The sequence below is a fragment of the Oncorhynchus clarkii genome, chromosome 16 (genome assembly GCF_045791955.1).
Source record: "Oncorhynchus clarkii lewisi isolate Uvic-CL-2024 chromosome 16, UVic_Ocla_1.0, whole genome shotgun sequence".
Classification (NCBI taxonomy): domain Eukaryota; kingdom Metazoa; phylum Chordata; class Actinopteri; order Salmoniformes; family Salmonidae; genus Oncorhynchus; species Oncorhynchus clarkii.
In genome coordinates, this window is record NC_092162.1 from 37,380,005 (window position 1) to 37,395,291 (window position 15,287).

At 41.4% G+C, this 15,287-nt stretch overlaps 1 protein-coding gene across 4 annotated transcripts in view; it reads left to right on the forward strand.

Annotated features, from left to right (window-relative positions):
- The window catches only part of LOC139368382 (sodium channel protein type 8 subunit alpha-like), an 84,944-nt gene that overhangs the window by 33,607 nt on the left and 36,050 nt on the right, over nt 1-15,287 (forward strand). For all 4 annotated transcript variants that reach the window (XM_071107178.1, XM_071107179.1, XM_071107180.1 and 1 more), the window contains 3 exons: nt 10,090-10,311; nt 10,490-10,553; nt 12,285-12,426. In XM_071107178.1, coding sequence (XP_070963279.1) covers nt 10,090-10,311; nt 10,490-10,553; nt 12,285-12,426 — 428 coding nt within the window. The remainder of the gene's footprint in view (nt 1-10,089; nt 10,312-10,489; nt 10,554-12,284; nt 12,427-15,287) is intronic.

Genomic DNA, 15,287 nt, shown 5'->3' on the forward strand with positions numbered 1-15,287 from the left:
AATTGGGGAGAAAAAAGGGCAAAATACAAAAAGAAAAAGAGAAATTTAAAAAATAAACAGCACAAATGGAAGCATTAATAATCACTTAATAATCGCTATGGAGGAAAAAGTGGCGTCTCGGAACGTATGGCTGTGAACTCTCTATATATATGGCTGTGAATATATCTATTATTGATGAAGACTGCCAAGCCTAGTTTGTGGACATATTTTATGCTGCATGATGCTTTTTAGTCACTTGCTTTACAGTATTAGCCTACCAAGAAGCTTGGCTGATATCAAAATGGCATTGAAATCGTTTGTTTTTCCAGTTTTCGGTTGCTGTTTTGTTTATTTTGATGATACATTTTTAGATATAATACTTGACAAGAAAGTAGAACACGAGCATATTTTCTGCTGATATTCTAAAGCGTTGTAGAATGCTGATGGGGGGACTGAATGACCCACTAACCTTTAATTGAGTCAACTCATACGTACCTACAGTACATACAGTACCAGTCAAAAGTTTGGACACACACACTCATTCAAGGGTTTTTCTTTATTTTGACTGTTTTCCCGTTTGTAGAATAATAGTGAAGACATCAAAACTATGAAATAACACAAATGGAATCATGTAGTAAACAAAAAAGTGTTAAACAAATCCAAATATATTTTAGATTTGAGGTTTTTCAAAGTAGCCACCCTTTGCCTTGATGACAGCTTTGCACACTCTTGGCATTCTCTCAACCAGCTTCATGAGGTAGTCACCTGGAATGCATTTAAATTAACAGCTGTGCCTTGTTAAAAGTTAATTTGTGGGATTTCTTTCCTTCTTAAGGAAAAGTTGTGTTGTGACAAGGTAGGGGAGGTATACAGAAGATAGCCCTATTTGGTAAAAGACCAAGTCCATATTATGGCAAGAACAGCTCAAATATGCAAAGAGAAACGACATTCCATCATTACTTTAAGACATGAAGGTCAGTCAATCTTGAAAATGTCAAGAACTTTGAAAGTTTGTTCAAGTGCAAAAACCATCAAGCGCTATGATGAATCTGCCTCTCATGAGGACCGACATAGGAAAGGAAGACACAGAGTTACCTCTGCTACAGAGGATAAGTTCATTAGAGTTAACTGCACCTCAGATTGCAGCCCAAATAAATTATTCACGGAGTTCAAGTAACAGACACATCTCAACATCAACCGTTTAGGGGAGACTGTGTGAATCAGGCCTTCATGGTTGAATTGCTGCAAAGAAACTACTAACTACTAAAGTACACCAATAATAACAAGGGACTTACTTGGGCCAAGAAACACAAGCAATTAGACTGTTAGACTGGTGGAAATCTGTCATTTGGTCTGGAGTCCAAATTTTATATTTTTGGTTCCAACTGCCGTGTTTTTGGGAGATGCAGAGTAGGTGAACGGATGAGCTCTGCATGTGTGGTTCCCACAGTGAAGCATGGAGGAGGAGGTGTGATGGTGTGGGGGTGCTTTGCTGGTGACACTGTCAGTGATTTATTTAGAATTCAAGGCACACTTAACCAGCATGGCTAGCACAGCGTTCTGCACCGATAAGGCATCACATCTGGTTTGCGCTTAGTGGGACTATCATTTGTTTTTCAACAGGACAATGACCCAACACACCTCCAGGCTGTGTAAAGGCTATTTGACAAAGAAGGCGGGTGATGGAGTGCTGCATCAGATGACCTGGCCTCCACAATCACCCGACCTCAACCCAATTGAGATGGTTTGGGATGAGTTGGACCAGAGAGTGAAGGAAAAGCAGCCAACAAGTGCTAGGCATATGTGGGAACTCCTTCAAGACTGTTGGAAAAGCATTCCAGGTGAAGCTGGTTGAGAGAATGCCAAGAGTGTGCAAAGCTGTCATCAAAGCAAAGGGTGGCTACTTTGAAGAATCTAAAATATATTTGGATTTGTTTAACACTTTTTTGGATACTACATGATTCCAAATGTGTTGTTTCATAGTTGTGATGTCTTCACTATTATTCTACAATGTAGAAAATAGTAAAAATAAAGAAAAACCCTTGAATGAGTGTGTGTGTCTGAACCTTTGACTGGTACTGTATATGGTATGATATATGAAGGATGGTCAAATGTGGTTCTTTATCCTCAGCACACAAAGCTGCGCAAAACTGGTTGAAATTACCTAATGATAACTTCATGCTGAAATGACATCATGATGACCTGTTTCTGGTTGTAATGATGTCATTTTAACCTGTTTACTCACTGGGTTATTGTTCTTCTCACAGAAACGAGTAACTGCTGTTTTCTCTTATTTTGATGGAACATTTTTGGGGGAATCTGTTGTATTGACAACTCAGGTGATGTCAAAGCAGTGAGGTGCCAAAAATAAACAAATATTTATCTCAGATGAATTTAAAGTAAACGCTGTCTGGATAATAGTCAATGGCCGTGTCCGAAGTCTCGCCTACCACTTACTAAAACTACTTCATGTGGGGTAATCATACTACATACTTTTTTAGAAAGTACTGTGTAGTAAAAATGTATGCAGTAAAAAGAAATATCAACATACTATTAAGTATGTGATGATGGGTATGCTTAGGCAAACAAACTATGAAGGGAAATAAGTGCCTACTGTTAACACAGATTTTGTTGCTTAATAAAATATATATTTTTCGAAAAGCAGTGTTTTCCCCCTCTGTTGAGTTAAAATTAGTGTATTGAATTATATTTTATTTATATATTTTTTTGTAGTTAACTCTTAAAAACTAAAGTCTACAATGTAACGGAAAACTGTAAATTATACGGTAATGTTTTGTATTATCAACAGTAAAATACGTTTTATTGCAGCATACTGTAAATTATGGTGCATTGTGGGAAAATGTTGTGGCCTGGGAAATAATTGCTGTATTTTGAATGGTTCTGTAATTTCACCCCACAGAATACAGTACAGTATGTTTACAGTGCCAAAAACCTTTTGACCGCTAGTGAGTGCATGGTATTGTTGTTACTGATGCATTAACATATTTTGTGTCGTGCCTTGTAAGAGGCTATATTTGTTGCACCCTTAAGTGAGAATGCTGTACCAATTTAATTTGTGTGTGGTTACAGTGCCCCATCAATTAAACATTTACAGTGGACAGATTGGAGTGGCAGCGTCTTAAACCTTAAATGGTTGAGCATTTTGCCATGTCCCTTTGGTTTGTTTTCCCTGTAGTCGCTGCAAGTTTGGAAGCCTTTGTTAAGGCCTCAAGAAGTGCAGTTGATATAAAACACCAACTATTCATTAATATGCTGTAATGTTTGTAAACACTTGATTTAGCAGCCAACCTGCTTGCACCAATCCCTTGTAATGACAGTAAAATACTGTCATTACACAGTACTTGCTTTGATACCATGTAATATGAAATACCAATTTACTGCTAAATTCATGGTAACCCCTGTACAGTGTTGGTATCTTATTTGAATCAAATATTGAAACAAAATGGCATCACAAGTGCCTTTGGGAAAGTATTCAGACCTCTTGACTTTTTTCCACATTTTGTTGGGCTACTGCCTTATTCTAAAATGTATAAAATATTTTTTTCCTCTCATCAGTCAACACACAATACCCCATAATGACAAAGCAAAAACTGTTTTTTTAGACATTTTTGCTAATTTATAAAAAATATGGCATTTACATAAGTGTTCAGTCCCTTTACTCAGTACTTTGTTGAAGCACCTTTGGCAGTGACTACAGCCTCAAGTCTTCTTGGGTATGACACTACAAGCTTGGCACACCTGTATTTGGGGAGTTTCTCCCATTCTTTGCAGATCCTCTCAAGCTCTGTCTTCTTGGATGGGGAGCGTTGCTGCACTGCTATTTTCAGGTCTCTCCAGAGATCGGGTTCAAGTCTGGGTTCTGGCTGGGCCACTCAAGGACATTCAGAGACTTGTCCCGAAGCCACTCCTGCGTTGTCTTGGCTGTGTGCTTAGGGTTGTTGTCCTGTTGGAAGGTGAACCTTCGCCCCAGTCTGAGGTCCTGAGCACTCTGGAGCACTCTGGATTCATCAAGGATCTCTCTGTACTTACCTCCGTTCAACTTTGCCTCGATCCTGAATAGTCTCCCAGTCCCTGCCGCTGAAAAACATCCCCACAGCATGATGCTGCCACCACCATGCTTCACCGTATGGATGGTGCCAGGTATCCTCCAGACCTGACGCTTGGCATTCAGGCCAAAGAGTTCAATCTTGGTTTCATCAGACCAGAGAATCTTGTTTCTAATTGTCTGAGAGTCTTTAGGTGCCTTTTGGCAAACTCTAAGCAGGCTGTCATGTGCCTTTTGCTGAGGAGTGGCTTTCGTCTGGTCGCTCTACCATAAAGGCCTGATTGATGGAGTGCTGCAGAGATGGTTGTCCTTCTGGAAGGTTCTCCCATCTCCACAACTCTGGAGCTCTGTCAGAGTGACCATCAAGTTCTTGGTCACCTCCCGGACCAATGCCCTTCTCCCCCGTATGCTCAGTTTTTTGGGGGCGGACAGCTCTAGAAAGAGTGTTGGTGGTTCCAAACTTCTTCCATTTAAGAATAATGGAGGCCCATGTGTTCTTGGGGATCTTCAATGCTGCAGACATTTTTTGGTACCCTTCCCCAGATCTGTGCCTCGACACAATCCTGTCTCGGCGCTCTACGGACAATTCCTTTGACCTCATGGCTTGGTTTTCGCTCTGGCATGCAATGTCAACTGACAGGTGTGTGCCTTTCCAAATCATGTCCAATCAATTTAATTACCACAGGTGGACTACAATCAAGTTGTAGAAACATCTCAAGGATGATCAATGTTAACAGGATGCCCCTGAGCTCAATTTCGAGTCTCATAGCAAAGGATCTGAATACTTATGTAAATAAAATCAAAATCAAAATCAAAAAAAATGTTTTCGCTTTGTCATTATGAGGTTTTGTGTGTAGATTGCTGAGGATCTTTTTTTTTATTTCATCCATTTTAGAATAAGGCTGTAACGTAACAAAATGTTGGAAAAGTCAATGGGTCTGAACACTTTCCGAAGGCACTGTATATATCCTCACTATGATGAGGCTTTGGGTGTAAGGTGCCTCCTTTAATTTCTGCACCAAATCATGTCCCAAAAAATGTATGTACAATAGACTTGCATTGGATTGCTCCAATCATACTCACCTTAAATTGTACTGCTTTATTAAATCAGTAAATGATAAATGTTTAGGCTCCCCTAATGGTATATACAGTATATAACTTAATTAGATTATACATTACTTTTTCTTAAATTATTAAATATTAAATACTTTTAGTTTTTGTTTCGAGGAAAAATATTAGATTATTAGTTGAGCGAGAGGTTTGGCAGCCAGGGAAAGTGTCCCAAGTAAAATTGGTGACATAAAGTGGTTTCTGTGAGAATTATAGGCAGGGGGTTAGATAGCCCACGTTCCTCCTTAGAATGCATCATCTAATGTTGTTTCCCACCATTCCTTAATTTTGGTATAGCGCGTCCTCTTATCTGATTATCAGATGATTATCAGCTATTGTCAAATACACGTGGGTATGAAAAGACAATTATCTTCCTCAATAGCATGAAAAGCTGAAAAGATTATGACCTCCTGGCATTTAAAGCATAGCATTTTCTTTTAAACTTTATATACTAAAAAACATTATATTCGCATACCCCAAAATGCTTACTATTTAGACCGCAAGTATGGGTATTCGGGCAAGGCCATTAAGAATAAATAGATTTTATTATGTATGAAGTAAATTCACGCAGGAGCGTCACTGAAAATATAGCAAAAATAGTTTCTTATTATGTCAACGATATATTGATTAGGTGCATGACGCCTTATAAGTGGTCCATTTTTTGCCACTAGTCGGCATCGTAGTGGTTTCGTTTTTTGGTGCATTCAAGACAACTGGGGAATCTGGAAAAAACTATGAAAAATTGTGTCGTCAGTGATCTCTTCATGTCGGAGAGGTCGTGACTCTAGGAAGATGCCAGAGTTTCCGATTTGTAATTCCAAGTTGAATGACAGTTTTTATAAAAAATCACAGTCTGAGCTCGTTTTTTTCAGAGTTCCCAGTTCTATTGAATGCACTGATGTCAGAGTTCTGAGATTTCCTTGTTCCGAGTTCTGAGTTCCGAGCTGTCTTGAACACACCATAAGATGGGAGCATATTATAGAATGAGAGGCAAAGCCTGTTGTAGTGCACTAGTGCAGGCTTGGTCTAAACCAAAAATGGGCCCTGGGTATGTGAGAGGTGAGTCGCGAGTTATGAGAATACATCTATAATCACACCCTATTTTGTTCTTAATTTGGGTTGTTGGATGACAATTTGGGTCACCGATGTTCAATTTCACATTTGCGTCTCGAGCTGAAAAGGTTTAAGTACCCCTAAAGTAAAGAGTCAACAGAAGCCCCTCAGGGGTTTCGGTTCTATGTTTGAGGTTCTATGTTTCAAGAGTAAGAGACATTCCGTTTCCAGAAATGTTTGGAATCCTCCTGCACTTTATGGACCCATTGCTTCAGCCATTGTGAGTTCTGCCTGAGGATGATGCCTGTCCTGAAGGTAAAATAATATGATTCTGTCTTCAGTAAAGCGCTGTAGGTTTGGAGAAAGAGTCTGGCTGTAGTAGGGTTGGGCTAAGAAGGGGTAAGAGTCTGTGCTTCAACCTAACAACAATAAAATACAAGAAAAGAAGAAAGGAAAGGCCACAGAGTGGCAATGGCATTGAATTGTTTCTGTTCAGCCTTGGAGTTTAAATGACCTGCATGTGGTTGGTTTCGATTCCTGCCTGCTTGTGCCTCTGTCCTCTTATCATGGCCCCCTTGTTGTGCTGCTGTGCTTCCTTTCTTTCTTTTCCTTTCTTTCTTATGGATTTTCACTGTTCTGTTTCGTCCTCCCCCTCTAGTTCAGGTGTAATCCACCATTGGCCCTGCTGGCTAGAAGTGCAAATCTTTTGAAAGGCAAGATACTATAGGTCTCTTCCTGGTTCAATAGTGATATCTCTTCCTGGTTCAATAGTGACATATTATCTCTGTCATATTTTTCTCTGACTAACTGGATAAAGCCATTGAGTGTCTCAATACTGAAGCTCAGAACAGAGGGGGAAGGCTCTTTAATATTTCTTGTTTGTTTTGTATTTAAAAATGTGTTGTATGTGTTCAGTTGTTGAAATTTGTCTAAAGTGTGACTGTCTTTAACCAATGAAATGTACATTTAAGTAACATTTCTGTGATTATGTTAATGAAACTACTTTCAGTATTCTATTTGCCAAGATTGAATCAAATGTCAGTTTTTCAGCCCACCTTCTTAAAGACAATTTTACCTTTCTGATATACACTGAGTATAACAAATATTAGGAACACCTTCCTAATATCGAGTTGACCCCCCTCCCCCCAACAAAACCTTTGTCCCTCAGAACAGTCTAAATTTGTTGGGGGTATAGACTCTACAAAGTGTCAAAAGCATTCCACAGGGATGTTGGCCCATGTTCTCTCCAATGCTTCCTACAGTTGTGTCAAGTTGGCTGAATGGGGGAGCATTCTTGATACATAGGGGAAACTTGAGCGTGAAAAACCCAGCGGCGTTGCAATTCTTGACACAAACCTGTGTGCCTGGCACCTACTACCATACCCCGTTGAAAAGCACTTATATTTTTTGTCTTGCCCATCCACCCTCTGAATGGCACACGTACACAATGCATGTGTCAGTTGTCTCAGGGCTTAAACATAATTATTTAACCTGTCTCCTCCCCTTCATCTACACTGATTGAAGTGGATTTAAGAAATGACATCAATAAGGGATCATAGCTTTCACCTGGATTCACCTGGTCAGTCTATGACATGGAAAGAACAGGTGTTCTTAATGTTTTGTATAATCAGTTTACGAAGTGCATTCGGGAAAGTATTCAGACCCCTTGACATTTTCCACATTTTACTTTACAGCCTTATTCTAAAATGGATTAAATTGTTTTTTACCCTCATCAATCTACAAACAATACCCCATAATGATAAAGCAAAAAACAGTTTTTTAGAAATTTTTGCAAATGTAAAATTATAAACTGAGTGCACATTTACATAAGTATTCTGCTCCTTTACTCACTAATATGTTGAAGCACCTTTGGCAGCAATTACAGCCTCGATTCCTCTTGGGTATGACGCTACAGGCTTGGCACAGCTGTATTTGGGGAGTTTCTCCCAGTCTTCTCTACAGATCCTCGCAAGCTCTGTCAGGTTGGATGGGGAATGTCGCTTCACATTTATTTTCAGGTCTCTCCAGAGATGTTCGATCGTGTTCAAGTCCAGGCTCTGGCTGGGCCACTCAAGGACATTCAGAGACTTGTCCCGAAGCCACTCCTGCGTTGTCTTAGCTATGTGCTTAGGGTCGTTGTCCTGTTGGAAAGTGAACCTTCGCCCCAGTCTGAGGTTCTGAGCACTCTGGAGCAGGTTTTCATCAAGGATCTCTGTACTTTCCTCCGTTCATCTTTCCCTCGATCCTGACTCCCAGTCCGTGCAGCTGAAAAACATCCTCACAGCATGATGCTGCCACCACCATGCTTCACCTTAAGGATGGTGCCAGGTTTCCTCCAGACGTGACACTTGGCATTAAGGCCAAATAGTTAAATCTTGGTTTCATCAGACCAGAGAATCTTGTTTCTCATGGTCTGAGAGTCTTTTAGGTGCCTTTTGGCATACTCCAAGCGGGGTGTCGAGACTTTTACTGAGGAGTGGCTTCTGTCTGGTCACTCTACCATAAAGGCCTGATTGATGGAGTGCTGCATAGATGGATGTCCTTCTGGAAGGTTCTCCCATCTCCACAGAGGAACTCTGGAGCTCTGTCAGAGCATTTGTGTCTTGGTCACCTCCCTGACCAATGCCCTTCTCCCCCTGATAGCTCAGTTTGGCCAGGCAGCCAGCTCTAGGACGAGTATTGGCGGTTCCAAACTTCTTCCATTTAAGAATGATGGAGGCCACTGTGTTCTTGGGGACCTTCAATGCTGCAGACATTTTTTGGTACCCTTCCCCAGATCTGTGCCTCGACACAATCCTTTCTCGGAGCTCTACGGAAAATTCCTTCGACCTCTTAGCTTGGTTTTTGCTCTGACATGCACTGTCAACTGTGGGACCTTATATAGACAGGTGTGTGCCTTTCCAAATCATGTACAATCAACTGAATTCACCACAGGTGGACTCCAATCAAGTTCAATGGAATGAACTTGATCAATGGAAACAGGATGTATGGAAATGATCAATGGAAACAGGATGTACCTGAGCTCAATTTTGAGTCTCATAACAAAGGGTCTGAATATTTATGTAAATAAGATATTTCTGTTTTTTATTTTTAATACATTTGCAAAACTTCCTAAAAACCCTTTTTCGCTTTGTCATTATAGGCTATTGTGTGTAGATTCAGAATAAGGCTGTAACGTAACAAAATGTGGAAAAAGCGAAGGGGTCTGAACACTTTCCGAATGCTCTTTACATAACATATAACATATTTTAAACTGGGTGGTTTGAGCCCTGAATGCTGATTGGCAGACATCTGTGGTATATCAGACTGTATACCAGGGGTATGACAAAACATTTTTACTGCTGTAACTACATTGGTAACCCATTTATAATAGTAATAAGGCACCTCTGGGGTTTGTGATATATGGCCAATGTACCACGGCTAAGGGCTGTGTCCAGGCACTCTGCGTTGCGTCGTGCTTAAGAACAGCCCTTAGCCATGGTATATTGGCCATATACCACACCCCCTCAGGCCTCAATGCTAAAATGCAAACGGTGTATTATACTGATAACATTTACATTCGTATTGTATGTGATTAAATACCCAGCTCAGGCATTAGGTTTTAATATGCGTATTATAATAGCTGCTCAGAACAATCCATTCCCTTCAAACAATATACTGTTAGTTGAATACTGTCTGATGAAGGAATGGCCTTAAAACAGACAGGATAGTACAGTACAGTACTGTAGCTATAGCATCTTTAAAAAATCGCAGTCACCTTGTTTGGGAACTCCAAGACACTTCAAGTATACACCTTCTGCATCACCTCTTGGTTTGTGCGTGTGTGCGTACGTTTGTCTGTTCGTTCGTCTGTGTGTGTGTGTGTGTTTCTCCCTCTCCAGGCCTGAAGACCATTGTCGGTGCTCTAATCCAATCTGTGAAGAAATTGTCAGACGTTATGATCCTCACGGTCTTCTGTCTCAGTGTCTTCGCTCTGATTGGACTACAGCTCTTCATGGGCAACCTACGGCAAAAATGCGTGATTTGGCCAATCAACTCCACCGAGAACTACTTGGCCAACGGCAGCAAAGGCTTCGACTGGAATGAATACATCAATAACGACAGTAAGTAGCCTAGTCACAGTCAAACACACCAGGGTTGTGTTCTGTAGCGCACAGTGGCACACCATAGCAAAAGGTTTCAATTCTCTGGAAACCTTTGTCCTATATCCCTCTACATAGCTAGAGAGATGCTTTTTTGATGCTGTTCTGTGTGTGTGTGTGTGTGTGTTTCTTTCACCAGCCAATTTCTACTTCCTGCCTGGACAATTGGATGCCCTTTTATGTGGCAACAGCTCAGATTCTGGGTGAGTACCTACTCTGTCTGTCTGTCTGTCTGTCTGTCTGTCTGTCTGTCTGTCTGTCTGTCTGTCTGTCTGTCCGTCCTTCTCCTCTTCAGACCCACTCTTCTCTTATCCTTTTATTAAACCAGACAACTGTACGATACGGCAACCATGATGTTTTTGTATGTACAGTGCATTTTGAAAGTATTCAGACCTTCACATTTTCCATGTTTTGTTACGTTACTGCCTTATTCTAAAATGGATTAAATAAATAAAAAATCCTGATCAATCTACACACAATACCCCATAAGCGTGAACTGTATTTCTTTTGCAAATTTATTACAAATAAAAAACAGAAATACTTTATTTACATAAGTATTTAGACTCTTTGCTATGAGACTTAAAATTGAGCTCAGGTGCATTCTGTTTCCATTGATCATCCTTGAGATGTTTCTGCAACTTGACTGGAGTCCACCTGTGGTAAAATCAGTTGCTTGGGTCCAACAGTTGACAGTGCATGTAAGAGCAAAAACCAAGCTATGAGGTCAAGGGAATTGTCCGTAGAGCTCCGAGACAGGTTTGTGTCGAGGCACAGATCTGGGGAAGGGTACCAAAAAAAGTCTGCAGCATTGAAGGTCCCCAAGAACACAGTGGCCTCCATCATTCTTACATGGAAGAAGTTTGGAACCACCGAGACTCTTCCTAGAGCTGTCCGCCCAGTCAAACTGAGCATACGGTGGAGAAGGATATTGGCCAGGGAGGTGACCAAGGTCACTTTGGTCACTTTGACAGAGCTCTAGAGTTCCTCTGTGGAGATGGGAGAACCTTCCAGAAGGACAACCATCTCTGCAGCACTCCACCAATCAAGCCTTTATGGTAGTGACCAGACGGAAGCCACTCCTCAGTAAAAGGCACTTGACAGCCCACTTGGCCCACTAAAGACTCTGACCATGAGGGACAAGATTATCTGGTCTGATTTAACCAAGATTAAACTCTTTGGCCTAAATGCTAAACGTTTAGAGGAAACCTGCACCATCCCTACGGTGAAGCATGGTGGTGTCAGCATCATGATGTGAGGATATTTTCAGTGGCAGGGACTGGCAGACTAGTCAGGATCGAGGCAAAGATGAACGGTGCAAAGTACAGAGAGATATTTGATGAAAACCTGCTCCAGAGTGCTCAGGACCTCAGACTGGGGCGAAGGTCCACCTTCCAACAGGACAACGACCCTAAGCACACAGCCAAGACAACACAGGAGTGGCTTTGGGACAAGTCTCTGAATGTCCTCACAGCGAGAGTCCGGACTTGAACCCGTTCGAACACCCCTCGAGAGTCCTGAAAATAGCTGTGCAGCAACGCTCCCCATCCAACCTGACAGAGCTTGAGAGGATCTGCAGGGAAGAATGGGAGAAACTCTCCAAATACAGTTGTGCCACGCTTGTAGTGTCATACCCACTAAGACTGTAATCACTGCCAAAGTTGCTTCAACAACATACTGAGTAAAGGGTCTGAATACTTATGTAAATGTCATATTTCAGTTTCTTATTTTTAATACATCTGCAAAAATTTTAATGATGGGACATTGTTTGGAGATTGATGAGGGGGGTGGGGGGGATGATTTAATCCATTTTAAAATAAGGCTGGGACATAACAAAATGTGGAAAAAGTGAAGGGGTATGATTACTTTCCAAATGCACTGTATACAGTTTAATGAGTCATTGAATGGCTGTGTGGCCCTCTCTCCTCTCCCCCCAGCCGCTGCCCCGAGGGCTACACATGCATGAAAGCTGGGAGGAATCCAAACTACGGTTACACCAGCTTCGATAGCTTTGGATGGGCTTTCCTGGCTCTCTTCAGACTCATGACACAGGACTTCTGGGAGAACCTCTACATGCTGGTGAGTATGATATACAGTATAAATTATGATAAACAGTATGGTATACAGTATTATATACATTATGCAGTATGATATGCAGTAGGACATACAGTATGATATAGGGTAAACAGTATGATATACAGTATTATATTACAGTATACACTACCGTTCAAAAGTTTGGGGTCACTTAGAAATGTTTTTTTTTGGCCATTAAAATAACATCAAATTGATCAGAAATACAGTGTAGGCATTGTTAATGTTGTAAATGACTACTGTAGCTGGAAACGGCTGATTTTTAATGGAATATCTACATAGGCGTACAGAGGCCCATTATCAGCAACCATCACTCCTGTGTTCCAATGGCACGTTGTGTTAGCTGATTCAAGTTTATAATTTTAAAAGGCTAATTGATCATTAGGAAACTCTTTTGCAATTATGATAGCACAGCTGAAAACTGTTGTTCTGATTACAGAAGCAATAAAACTGCCTTCTTTAGACTAGTTGAGAATCTGGAGCACCAGCATTTGTGGGTTCAATTACAGGCTCAAAATGGTCAGAAGATCAAAGATTTTTCTTCTGAAACTCATCAGTCTATTCTTGTTCTGAGAAATTAAGGCTATTCCATGCGAGAAACGGAAGATCTCGTACAACGCTGTGAACTACTCCCTTCACAGAACAGCGCAAGCTGTCTCTAACCAGAATAGAAAGAGGAGTGGGAGGCCCCGGTGCACAACTGAGCAAAAGGACAAGTGCATTAGTGTCTAGTTTGAGAAACAGACGCCTCAGAAGTCCTCAACTGGCAGCTTCATTAAATAGTACCCGCAAAACACCAACATCTCAACGTCAACAGTGAAGAGGCGACTCCGGGATGCTGGCCTTCTAGGCAGAGTTGCAAAGAAAAAGCCATATCTCAGACAAGCCAATAAAAGATAACAATTTGCAAAAGAAAACAGACACTGGACAGAGGAAGATTGGAAAAAAGTGTTATGGACAGACAAATCTAAGTTTGAGGTGTTCGCATCACAATGAAGAATATTTGTGAGATGCAGAAAAAATGAAAATATGCTGGAGGAGTGCTTGACGCCATCTGTCAAGCATGGTGAAGGCAATGTGATGGTCTGGTGGTGCTTTGGTGGTGGTAAAGTTGTAGATTTGTACAGGGTAAAAGGGATCTTGAAGAAGGAAGGCTATCACTCCATTTTTTGCAACGCCATGCCATACCCTGTGGACGCCGCTTAATTGGAGCCAATTTCCTCCTACAACAGGACAATGACCCAAAGCACAGCTCCAAACCATGCAAGAACTATTCAGGGAAGAAGCAGTTAGCTGGTATTCTGTCTATAATGGAGTGGCCAGCGCAGTCACTGGATCTCAACCCTATTGAGCTGTTGTGGGAGAAGCTTGACCGTATGGTACGTAAGAAGTGCCCATCAAGTCAATCCAACTTGTGGGTGGTGCTTCAGGAAGAATGGGATGAAATCTCTTCAGATTACCTCAACAAATTGACAACTAGAATGCCAACGGTCTGCAAGGCTGTAATTGCTGCAAATTGAGGATTCTTTGACGAAAGCAAAGTTTGAAGGACACAATTATTATTTAAACTAAAAATCATTATTTATAACCTTGTCATCATCTTGACTGTATTTCCTATTCATTTTACAATTCATTTCATGTATCTTTTCATGGAAAACAAGGAGTTTTATAAGTGACCCCAAACTTTTGAACGGTAGTGGATATCTATGCTATTGTATCTCTATGCTGGGGAGACAGGCTTGTTGTTTCACATGGTCATCCTTTACCAAATTATATATTGGTTTGGTTTTCACTTTTGAGTCAAATGCAAAATGCGTTGTCCACATATTCAGCTGTCCGATTTGCTTGACTTTGGGTGATATTATACATTACATCTTTACACCCCCCCCCCCCCCCCCCCCCCCATTACAGTATAGATTACAGCACAGTATAGCAATAACGTCTGGGGGAAGGGAGGATAGTGTTTTCTTATACCTGAGATACAGGGAAAATGGCACCCTATTCCCTATATAGTGCACTACTTTTGGCCATATATTTTCTTGGGATTTTTGTGTCTGATGGTGTCTCAAGGAGAGTGGAATATGCAACTGGCCAATAGTAGTGCACCACATATAGGTATTGAATGCCATTTCAGACACATGCAAGGACAAGCGCTAGTAGAGAACACTGGATTCCTGTCAAGAGAAATATATCCCTCCCACCTCCCACCTGCTACTGTATGACCCAAAGACTCCCCATCCTCCAGTCTAATATAAATACTGTGTTCTCTGGGCTCAACTCGCACAGGCTTTCAGCCTAGCAGCTTCACCTCCATATGCTGGCTCTTGGATCGACTCATGCTGTCTTGCAGCTCAGCGTTCTCATATTCATACTATGGCTCTTAGCTCATATCTTAGCTTATCCTGTTTTACAGTTCAGCAATTTAATCTACATACTGTGGCCCCTGGCTCGACTCATGCTGCCTGTTTTACAGCCTAATCTCCATACTGTGGCCCCTGTGTCGACTCATACTGCCTGTTTTATAGCCTAATCTCCATACTGTGCCTCCTGGCTCGACTCATGCTGCCTGTTTTACAGCCTAATCTCTACACTGTGGCTCCTGGCTCGACTCATACTGCCCTCTTTACAGCCTAATCTCCATACTGTGGCCCCTGGCTCGACTCATACTGCCTGTTTTACAGCCTAATTTCCACACTGTGGCTCCTTATTCCATAGTGCACTACATATTTAGGGTGCCATATGGGATGCAGCTCCTCAGCCAGACAGGCTCTCTAGAATGGTGGAAAGAGACGCTTAGGCTTTGTCATACGGAGCAGAGAGGGCAGGAGTGGTCAGAGGGAGGAGAAGGA